Raw genomic sequence first — 12,567 nt, forward strand, 5'->3', positions numbered from 1 at the left:
TCTTAAAATATGTGTTAGTGCTAATTTAGACCTAACAGAGACCTCTTGTGATGACATCACACGCGGGCGACGCCACTATCTTCAGTGTCATCACCCACAACGACAGGTCACTTGTGTATGAGACAAGTAAAGAACAATAGCCAACTTACAGTTCGAAGAGCTGCAGGTGTTCAAAGATCTGCCAGGACAGGGTGGTCAGCATTTGGTTGTTGGACAGGTTTCTGAGGGAGAGAATGAGAAGGAGACACGTTAAGAGAAAATTCGCTGATAGCCAAAGCTCATAGTGGTTGGGCTTTAATGGACTGCATTTATATTAAAAAATGGTAAATGGACTGCATTTACATTTTCCAGTCTTTACGACCCCTTAAATCGCTTTACATACATTCACACAGATCAATTCCGGATTAATATTATTTTCTTTTTTGGGGGGAAACCAGTGCCTATATTGTCAGGTGGATAAGAATGGGGGAGACAGAAAGGATGACACACAGCACATGGTCCTGAGCCGGATTCAACCCGGGTCCTCATCATGGGGACCAAGCCACAGTAAATAGGCCGCCAGCTCTTCCAGCTGAGCTATACGGATGCCTGGCTTAAGTATCTCGATACACGGACATGTTGAATGCAGAGGCTGAGCTCGACCCCAAAACCTACCAATTGGCATTCAAGCACATTACTATCAGCCTTTTGTCAATAAATATCTGCCAATGTTTCATTTGAATTCGTGAGGGTTTCCATTTTGAGTGACACCACCTACATATCACCTACAGCAGGACGGAGAGACAAGAACTGGAGGAGTCAGTACACACACATGCCCGCACACACAGCAGCGTGTAAACTTTACACAGTTATGACACTTCCCCTGTAACCCCTTCCGACATACGGTAACTAACACACTACAGAAACACAGGTGTCCATCTCTCTGGCAACATAAAGCCAACTATAAAGAGGTGCTTAGGGGGGTGTGAGATGCCCACTGGAATCCAAATCACATCATTATTATCAAATCAAATATGTTGTGTGTGTGTGTGTGTGTGTGTGTGTGTGTGTGTGTGTGTAGCATAATATACAGTTTACCTGATGGTTTGATGATATTACGGTCTCCAGTTTATACAGAAACAATTTTTACAGAATATGTAAGTATTTCAAGATTAGATTTCCAATCGACATAATGGAAAAGTGTTAATATGTTATCTTCCATAAACACCTTATATGTTATTACAAAACCGTCAATGGCCAATAGTCGTGTCAACTCACTACAAATGCAGGTTTTTATAAATAAAAACTGACTGAAAAATGTAAGTGACTGAAAAATGAATTTCTCATTTCACAGGCATTGTTTGAATAGAGTTGTTTAAGTTTAAGCCAGTGTTAATTTTGTCAAGGAAAACTATGACGAAAATGTTCGTCAACAACCTTTTTTACATGACTAAGACGAGACGATGACGAGCTAAAAATAGATTTTTGATAATAAAAACTATGATTTAGTTTTCGTTGACGAGACAAGACGGGACTAAAGTGTTTATGGTGGACTATCGAACATTCAAAATGCAGGATATTTAATTTTCCCCAAATTCTTCGTCTTCTCTGTGAAAATGCATCCCTGTCATTGGTTGAATTAGTTGGCATTCTGGGAATCTGCACACGTCACTCACATCCCTCAGCTACAAGTGATGATGTCCAAACTGTGAGAAAATAACAAGATGATGGCTTCAGCGCAAAAAGGCTTTGGTTGGAAAAAAAAGACTAGATATATGGACATATTTTCTTTATGAAAGGAAGACACACTGCACTGTTACTGCGGGAGAAGGAGAGAAAACATGTGGCTACAAATTAGTTGGGAAGAATACGACCAACCTGAAGAGACACTTGAAGGCGCACCATCCTGCTATTTAGGCCACGGTACGTTAGCTAACTGTAAACTGTAACGATACATGATAGGTACAGCTAACTAAGCATATCAATTCACTAACGTTAAGTCAATATTACTGGGCAGTCAGCAACTAGTGGCACATTTGCTAGCTAGCAATGTTGGTTTAGCCTTTCTTGCAAAAAGGTTTTCAGTTGGCGGTAGCAAAGGAATGAGCCTGGCTTCCAGGCTAATGTTGGCTGGGCTTGCATTGCAGTAAGTATCCAGTCACACTGCAGTCAGTTGTTTCTCTAAGGCCAGGTAGGCATATACTGTATAATAGGCTAGTTGTATTGTTATAACATAATTTGAATCTTCTAAATCTAAACTTGATATAATTGACATACTATATTTTAATGATAATATTATTATATTAGTATACATAGATAGTATGCACCTTAGCGGATCAGCAAGGACAGCACAGCAGTATCGCATCAATGTGAGAGTCTAGAGATATCCCACTAACTAAGGAAAGGAATCCAGATATTACACAAGTAAAGTGTTAAGAGAGTGAAATGTTGCTTTACCAATTTCAACACTTGATACTGTCACCTTGATAACCAATTTCAGATACCTGTATTTGCCTAACTGAATAAGTTTAAAGAGAGAGAACATTTTGACTAAAACTTTCTGAGTTGTCGAGACTAAAACTATGAAGGATCAAAAGGACTAAAATGTGACTAAAACTAATAACCATTTTTGTCTAAAGACTAAGACTAAATCTAATATAGCTGCCAAAATGAACACTGGTTTAAGCAGCATCTTATCAAGTCATGAAACAAGCAGCAACACACGCAGACACCACTGACTGTATCAAAGAGATGTAGACTTGTTGACGTCACAAATAGTTTCATCTTGTTAGTCAAGCCACCGCAAAACTCCAGCTGATGTAAAAATACATATTGTTAGTTGCACTTGGGCAGAACGCTAGCAGCTAGGAACAACATCTAGAAACTAGCAACTGGGAACATCAGACAGCACCTACTTGTCACTAAAAGAGGCAATGCTGCTTAAAATGTGAAACTTTAGGCCATTTCAAGAATCCAGTAGAAAACATCCATTGGTTGTTTGTTGAGGGTGCCCATGGGACGCCAACTCCAGGGTCGCCTACAAAAATATGTTGCACCGCACTATAAAATTGATTCCCTTTTGGAGCCAGCCTCAAGTGGCCATTCAAAGAATTGCAGTCATTGGCACTTTGTTCGGCCCTGAAGGTCGCTACTTGATTCAGAGGAGAATCTGCTAGATGTTCCCCTCTTCATCTGAGCTGTTCTTTGGTGACACTCAATTAGAAAGTTGTTATTGATTGCTAACCTGTTTTTAGCCAAGAGGTCAGAGAGTGGAGTTGGGCCAGAGGAAGACAGGGACGGCCAGAAATAGAAAAAAGTCAAAAACTAAGCGAGGAGAGGACGACAAATGAGGTGAAGGAGGTGAGACTGATGATGAGAATGAGAAAGAGACTCACGGGGGAACAACAACAGGGACGTGTGGTTTCTTTCCACAGTCACCTTCAAGAGATGCGTACACACACACGAAAACAGTGACTAATTGTCTCTCAAAACAAGTAAATCATAGGGAGACAAGAATGAATGTCCTTTGTGTTTACGGGATGATACAGCTGTCCAAAATAATTTCTTTAACTTCATCTGACGTTCATTTTGAGTGTTTCATTCTTTATACTTACTTTAGTTCTACTACTTTAGTATTCTACATATGTCAGTACAGTTGAAGTTTCTTTGAGTTAAAGAGCCTGAGTTTTTTGAAGAAGTAGCCAATGCTAACGTAGCCTGTTGCTCACAAGCTAAGGCTAAGTAAGTAGCTAACCTGGCAGGAGATGAAGAATAACATGCTCGGTTTTTCTCCCTCTATTCACATGTATTAGTATATGACATTTTAGAAGTGTAGGGTTTTCTTTGTGTCTTGTCTTGTTTGACTTCCCGCCTTTGTAATTGTTTGCCCTGATTCTTTCCACCTGTGTGTGATATCCTTGATGCGCTTATGTCTTTCCGTGCCCTCTCAAGCTGCGTCTTGTTAGTCCTGTGCCTGTTTTTTTTTGTCAGTCCGTTGTGCTTCTATCCCCCATTGATGTTTCATGCCACCATTGTCTTCCCAGGTAAGTTCCAGCTTCCCAAGTTGCCTGTGTCTCGAATGTTCCTCTATCTTCCTGGTTTGTCCCTAGTTTGTTTGCTGTTATCCCTTTTGTCTTACCTTGACCGCTTTTTTTAGTTTGGTGTTTTTGTTACCAGTTTTTACTTAATAAAGCTTGTTTTGGGTTTTTCATTCCTGCCTCTCCATTTTTTTGCACTGCTTTGGGTCCTGATTTACTTAAACTTGTGACAAATGTGATGTGTGCACATATCAATAGCTGTGTCTAAGAGAGTAGAGGTCTTAAAGAAATATTGAGAACTACTTTTGTCATTCATGCCTTCAGTATTACAAAGAAACACAACCAGAAATAAGTTCAGCTAGGTCCGGTACATTAGGGGGGAACATGCAGGTTGCTTCTTTATGCAATGTGCAAGACATAACACCCAAATGTGAGGTTTTGCTGGTTGTTCACTTAGTGGCTCTTCTCCATGTACTGCCACAGTGCAACACAGCAAACGGCTTACACACTGTCAGTTCAGGGAGCGCATGACTGTAGTTTCAAATCAATGCAACAACGACTCACAGGCCTTTGATGGCTCTAAGGGCCCTTGGGCTCCTTGGTGCTATAAGCTCAGCTGTACTGCACACTACTCATTTTACTCAGAAAGGGACTTACAGCACAACATGATGAAAGTCTTGGCTGCAGAGTTCAACAGCAAATATTTCTTTTGTGATTTCAGATTTAGTTTCTGCAGAGTTGTGCAGAAGTTTATCCCATTATTTTACCATGCCGTGTTCGAGCATCAGAAGATCACAACCTAGTTTCATAACTACAGTGTAAATCACAGATCATTCGCCTGGTACAGAATCCTTTAAGTATGCGGGAGTAAAAAAACATCCATCCCTCCAAACCAACTGTCGAAAAAATACATATTTAACTGGGCCAGATGGTTTCAGAATAATTACCAACTCATACAGATAAATAGATGTAACTCAAGGATGAGACTTCAGAATGTAAAAGGGTTTACTGTAGATCTGGTGTGAGTGCAGCTGATTAAAAAGACTAAATCATCAGTTAAATACTAATTCTGAATCCTATCTCGATGTCTGCTATGGCTCCTCTCACACTTCTTTTCTTTGGCCACACAACACTAATAAACTAACTTAAGAGCTCACAGAGACACACAGGATGTGCACTGGTTTCAATCCATCTTCCCCCAAAGCCATTAGCTTGGTCCAAATGTTGGTTTCTAACCCTCTCCTACCCAGCATCTCCTCGGAAACCTCAGAATGTACATACACTAAAAGTAAATGTTTTACTTTTTGACAAGTCCAACACACAGAGTTCCAGCTCTTACTAACTGGCTGAACCGCTAAAACACTTATTCCTGTATGTGTTTACTAAAGAGGCCCTTTTATGCTTTTATTCCTCTTCTTGTAGTGTGTTATATAGGTTTTTGTGCATGTAAATGGTCTAAGAAGGCCAACATCCCAACGTTTCTCTCCAACACACTGACACCTGCCTGAAATGCCTCCATTTTACTCCCTTGTTACACTTGTGCTTCTATTGGCTAGAGCTCAAACATCTCTTAGTGAGCTATCACAACAGAGCCGGTCAGCTAACCAATCCGAGCAGACCAGTGCTCTTGATTCAGACAGAGGGTGAAAAGGTACAGGCACTATTAGAGAAATAAAGAGCTTTTTGAACATTAAAGCATGGAGACATGTCCCAATAGAGACACTAAATACAAATATGAACCTGAGTGAAAATGAGTATTATAGGGCCCATTTAAACTTTCAACACTCACTTGTAATGGAATTTTTGAGGGTTGAGAAGCTACATGGATATAGATGTTTGGGGAGGCTGTAGTTTACTGATTTAGTGTGCTGATCTTTGGATCAGGGGAGCACTGGTTCAATCCCCACTGCAGTCAGCATGCCGCTGTGTCCCTGGGCTAGACACTTTACCCCGATGTTTGTAATTCGCTTTGGATAAAAGCGTCTCATGAGTGACATGTAATGTAATGTGTGTCTTGCAGTATGTTACCAATGTCAGTTTGCTTGAGATGTGCAAACCGTGTATTTACTCAAACCATATGGTAATGTGTTAAAGTCTATTATCCATTACTATGTCCAATGTATCAATTTGATGGTAATGAGTCCAGAGCAAATGTCCTTACAGGGACGATAAAATACATTGCTTCCCATCATCACTAACAGCAGTTATGGTATTTATGATCCTGATCACTGTGTCCACATCACGCAGGTCAGAGCAGCACTGAGATAACATTATGCAGAGTGGGTTATCTGTGGTTTATCAAATGTCAGTTGTGTAGTTAAAGTGCCAGTATGCATGTTCACAACAGGATTAAACACTGAGTTATGAGCAAACACACCCACACACACACAAACACACACAGTCTCTCCCGAGGGTTAAGAGCAAACATGTTTCGATATCAGCTGTGAAGAATGAATCATGTGTTCGGGGGTTGTATGGTCCCAGAGGTCTGGACTCTGGGAGGTTTGGATGCTCGTAAATCAAGTCCAAATGCATGTTACTAAAGACACAGGTGACCCTCACACAAACACACACACACACACACACACACACACACACACACACACACACACACACACACACACACACACACACACACACACACACACACATGTTGCGAGACTAGTGCAGCTCAAAGTGATGCTATACACTGAACACACACACACACACACACACACACCAATGCATCCTTTGGAAAGGTCAACCTCACTACAATGAGGTAGAATAGGGTTGCCTAATATTTAAAACACTGCACACGCACACTCAACAAATGGGTGACAAAAGTGTGTGTGTGTGTGTGTGTGTGTGTGTGTGTGTGTGTGTGTGTGTGTGTGTGTGTGTGTGTGTGTGTGTGTGTGTGTGTTTTATAACAATTTAGAATGGGGAAAATGAGTCATGACCATGAGAAGGTCAGGGGCTGTGTGTGTGTTTATCTTGTTTACATGGATTGGTGTATTTGTGAGAGTGCACAGGTGAGTGTCGTGTGCATAAATGTAAATGTGTGTGTTGGTATCCTACAGCCTGTGAAGGTTAAAGTGGAGAAAACACACACACACACACACACACACACACACACACACACACACACACACACACACACACACACACACACACACACACATACACATACACATACACATACACATACACACATACACACATACACACATACACACACACACACACACACACACACACACACACACACACACACACACACACACACACACACATTATATAATATCATGAGGCAGCGTACAGTAAGAGGTTGGATTTCCTCAGAGACGGTTTTATTGAACTTGATTTTTAAGGTGATAGTTTCAGAGCTGTTTCAGAGGCGCTAAGTTCTGGACCTCACAATACATAGATTTAAAGAGGTCTTAATATCCTGAAAGAGTGAAAGAGGTGCTGCAGCACAGGCAAAGTATGAGAAAAATAAAGAGCTTTTTGAACATAAAAGCATGGAGACATGTCCCAGGAGAGCCACAATACTAATATAAACCTGAAAATGAGCACAATAGGGACCCTTAAAAAAGAATGTGACCTACATTACAGAGAATAAGCCTTAAAAACCCCTCATTAACCTGTGATGCTACTAATTTCTTCTTTCTTTTTCTCTTCTATTATTATTCTGTAGTGTGACAACAGTGTAATAGTAGTATTAGTGGACTGCACAACAGAGATTTATCACACCAAGTATTAATAGACGCTTCACTTGTCCCTCCATTTTGTCAAACTGTCTCAGTTACCATGGTGACAATCAGGCTATTTGTACAAGGCCGAAGAGATGACTTTCATTGTAATTTAATGAGAGCTGCTCAAGAAGCCATCACTTACTTTCTCAAGCACAAAAACACACACAAACACACACACTGTTGTGACTTTGCCCTTGGACTGGCGGGCATTTGAAAACTGTTGAAAAGACAAAGCGCTGGACATCAGAGGAATCATCATTAGAAGATAGACTGGATTTTTCAGAATCGATACGATCATTTTTATATATCAAAATCTCACTGTGCATCCCTTACTTTAAAAAAAGCAGATTTATATTCTGTTCTTTATTCCACTTCCACTGGTGTGCGAGTGCACTTTCGTTATCCAAACCTTGAAAGTACCAAGAGCAGAAAGATATGAGTTGGAAGATGATTAAGCGAAGATCTGAGATTTTAGGGAACTAACAACCCGGGAAGTTTACACACAATACATCCATCCTGGGTTGTGCACTCTTGGTATTGAAGTGTCTGTGCAAGAATGTTCTTTGGTTGCAAATGTTGGCATAAATAAATAAAATGGATCTCCCGTCTCAATCATAAACGGTAAGTGGTCTGCATTTATATCGGACTTTTTTGATTTTAGGGACCCCTAAAAGCACTTTTACACTTCAAGCGTTGCCAAACTGCGTTGTGGTTCCGTTGCATCACTTTGGCTGCATTGCTCACGGTGAAAGTTGAGAAAAAGTTCAACTTCTCAAGCGTCGACGGAAGCGCCAGCCAATCAAACCCGCGTATGCAAATATGCAAGTACAGGCGCTAGCCAATCAAACCGCATTTACAGTATGTGTGTCCGGGGCGGGAGATTAATGTGATTGGCTGGTGGTCGCATGAACCCCAAGCGCCAGACACGCCCACCGGCAAGCATCAACGCACCGGAACCGTGTGTACGCTGCGTTAGAGTTGACCGTAAACCAAACAGGAAGTCAGCAATTTTGAAACGTCATGTTTTGTTTTAGGGCGATTTTTTGCCTTTTGAAGGGGCAGTACTTTAACCAACTCCTCCTACAGATTCAGTCCGATCAACTTCAAATTTGTTCAGGACCATTTAATTGAACTACGTGTTTTGTTTTAATTTGTGTAAAAGCGTGTGCTCTGTCCTGTAAATAATTGTTGTCCTCTAGACCAAAGAGGCCTCTCTGCTGTCAGGCCCATCCATCACTCCCTGCCTGTTCACAATGTCTCCAGCTGTCTGTCCTCGGCCTCCAAACCGCTCTGTAGTTCTGTGTGTGACGCCTTTTGATATTTTCCAAGGGCCCTGGTTTGTGTTGTGAATACCTGTAGGGACTTTATACATTTAACAATCCATCAGTTTGTAATAGCACTGAAGATTTAGGGTTGAGCTGCCATTCTCTTTTGTACTTTTGTCTCCTGTTCTGGAGCCATTACTAAATGTCTTTTTGTTTTTAAAACTGTAATGTTGATGTTTAGAGTTGCTCAAATCATGATGGTCAATAAGACAACACTCGGTATAATCTTGTAACCAACTATCATTGTTATCTGTTCTAGACATAATTAGATGTGTTGGTCCCTTTCTCACGAGGTCATCTCATGCATCCCGGAGAGATTGGATCGGCTGAATGCTGTGTCATAGTAAATGTTGTGGGCGCAAGGCATTGTGGGACAGCATTTCCTCCTTTCCTTTCATAAAGGAAGGTCCAGTGTTTCCTAAACTAAAGGAGGTTATAAAGGAAGTTTCAAAGCTCCTTTCCTATCATCTACAGAACTCCAACAGCTCTTATCATGGCTGCCACTGAGGGACTTCCGGGTCCTTTCACTTCGCTAGGAACCTTCCTAAGCGAACTGAGAATTTGACCGTACCCTAGCGAACTGAGAATTTGACCGTACCCTATGTCTCTGCCTTTAACCCATCCCAGAAGAAGAAGACCAAGGACCGAGAGATCATTGTAGTGAGCCCATCAGGAGAAGGGATGAGCATTACTGCAAGCAGGACTTCAATGTATATGTTTCTTGACTAAATCCCACCAAATCCTGCGTGTAGCACTTTGGATCCACAGTAGATCCTCGCCATTGTTTCTTTCATCTTATCTTTTCTTCTCCTTTCTCCTTTAATCTTATATTTTCATTACCGCTGTGCATGCCCCAGGTTTCATGTGCTTGCTCAATGGGAATAGCATTAATGGTGCGTGACTCTATTATTACGCAACACACAGGTAACTGGACATTATGTGATTCCATTATTAAAAACAGCAGCAGATGTACAGGGACTGTTAGTCATATGGAGAGTACAGCAGGGTTTAAACATCTGTCTGAGCCAGAGGCTGTCACTACTCAGCTGTATTCAAACTGTATGATGTTCATGTAGATTACAAGTGATCCTGGAAAATCTGATTGGATTTGAATTATAAGGAAGTCGCATGTTTTTGAATTTTTAGTGACACGCATGAGGTTTGTAGTGAAACTGACAGAAGTATTGGCTTCAAACTGCCCCATAAATGATACATAACATACATTATAAAATTGGTAAAGAAAAGCCACAAATAATAACACACAGCAACTTTTACCCAAACCAAACTGTCATGATTGTCTCAGATTTCATAGGAACCAAGGGCAAACACTGAACGACAAGTATTTAAAAAGATAATTATCAATAAATACTGTAACCCAACTTCTTTTGAAATATCTTGCAGCATCTTCTGCCATTAGGTAAAGGACACAACCAAACATTGAAAATGCATTATAACCAGGTTTGGGAGGGTTACTTAAAAAATGTATTACGGTTAGTTGATTGTAAAAATATTGCAAATGAAATTCGATTTACTATAAAAGAACATAAATATCAACATGTTTTTTAGTTAAGTGTATTATAAGACAACCACCTACTGCATTAAAAAAAAATGTATAAAGAAAATGAAAGTTGCCTAAATGAAAACCAACAATCCAGGAGGTCTACCTTTAGATTTTTTTAAATTACAATACATTTTTTATAACATTGTATGCTAGTTATCACCATTCTTTTTTAAATGAATCAGTTTTCTGATTGCATATTTCTATCATGTAACTGAAAGGGAATCCTTTTCTGATAATGTAATCCCTTTACATGTATTCCATTACTCCCCAAACCTGATTATAACACACACAAGCCGAGCAACATCAGCTTGTACAAAGTATTTCAGGAAACGATACTGAGCAGTGGTGGTAGTAGCATTTGTAGCAATGATAGTAGCAGTAGTGTCGGTAGTGACAGTGACTCTTCCTGTAGTAAACCTGCTCCATCTGTGCCCCCCCTTCTCTCAGCTGGTGATGTAACAATGTTTATTATTCATGGCTGCTGAGATTATGGCCCTCATCAGTATTCTGAACAGGACAGGAGGGAAGAGAAGAGACAGCTGGAAAGAGACATTTCCATTTCCATTTCTATCTCTGTTTTGTCTCTGATTACCCTTCCATGCCCGAGGAGCACCGGGCACTGAGCTCAAACTGTAGTTCAATAATGTGCCTTTAATATTTTCATATGAACTCCTCTGCTTCTCGCTCAGTGTTTTAACCTGCCATGTTGGAAAGGAGGTCTGCTTTTTACCATTGCAAATGTGCCATACAAACACAGCCTGGATGTTGTCAGAACAGTTAGATGACAACCGATGCAGAAGAACAAACCAGTCTGTAGAAAGTAATGCAATCACCTTTTTTCTTCAGATTTCCAATGTTTTGGTATTCCTATTTTATTCTTGTTCTTACTCTCATCTAGGATCATGGAATACGGGTCATGATCCAAAGAACCCGATGATTGCAAAATGTTTTTTTCCAGGTGGCTGGTATCTCCCATAGGAAGTTCAGTCCTCCATTAGGGACTCAGAGTAGAGCCGATGTTTCTTTGCAATTAAAAGGAGCCAGTTTAGGCACCTAGAAAGGATGCCACCTGGATGCCTCCCTAGGGAGGGGTTCCAGGATCATCCATCTGGGAGGATGCTACGGGCAAGACCCAGGACCAAAGGAGGGATTAAATCTCCAAGATGGTCTGGGAAGCCTGGGAATCCCCTAGTCCAGAGCTGGTTAATATAGGGCCCTCTGCTGCAACTACTAACTCCTGCGATCCGACATTGGATAAGTGGGTGGGTGGATGGGTGGGTGGGTGGGTGGATGGATGGATGGATGGATGGATGGATATCTCCCACACATGATAACATCTATTAGGTTACCAAGGTAATAATGTAAGGTGCATCATTTTTACAATTGTTGCTCATGTAAAAATGCTAAAATAAGTAAGTATAAGTAAGCATTAAGTACAAATTAGTGGTCAAATAACCTCTACAGTCAAAACCAAAATTGTTTCAACATTTAGCACATGACGTGCAGTAAACTTCACATTTTCTTTTGCGCGTGGCCTGTTGGCTGTCCATTACTGTTGGGCAAACAGCATTTAAGAACTAGTTCTGTTGTGTGTGAATCTTTTAACTACTTCTGACAATATGTGATGAATTGAACAGGTAAGGTGAAGAGATCCTTAAAAATCTCTTTGACCGAATCTCAGGGGAGAATTGAGGGTCAGTATAAAATGCCATGGGAATGCATCGGTTAGGTGCTGAGATATTAAATGCTTGCCCAAAAGTGGAGGACTGACCAGTTGACACTGTTTGTGATGATTTTAAATCCTCACAGTGTTAAAATGATCACTGTTTGTATGTTTGGTGGCGTAAATGGTTAATGGAATGCATTGTCAGAGTGCTTTTGCATGAAAGTCAGCGTTCACACATTCAGCCCATTGACCATGCCATCGGGAG

The 12,567-nt window shown here is 40.7% G+C and overlaps 1 protein-coding gene across 1 annotated transcript in view; it reads right to left on the reverse strand.

The window, feature by feature from the left end:
• The window catches only part of ntrk3a (neurotrophic tyrosine kinase, receptor, type 3a), a 155,367-nt gene that overhangs the window by 92,296 nt on the left and 50,504 nt on the right, over positions 1 to 12,567 (reverse strand). Inside the window, exon 4 of the mRNA XM_063909703.1 lies at positions 150 to 221. Within this exon, the coding sequence (XP_063765773.1) occupies positions 150 to 221 (72 nt within the window). The remainder of the gene's footprint in view (positions 1 to 149; positions 222 to 12,567) is intronic.

This window comes from Eleginops maclovinus, chromosome 2, assembly GCF_036324505.1.
Source record: "Eleginops maclovinus isolate JMC-PN-2008 ecotype Puerto Natales chromosome 2, JC_Emac_rtc_rv5, whole genome shotgun sequence".
NCBI classification, from domain to species: domain Eukaryota; kingdom Metazoa; phylum Chordata; class Actinopteri; order Perciformes; family Eleginopidae; genus Eleginops; species Eleginops maclovinus.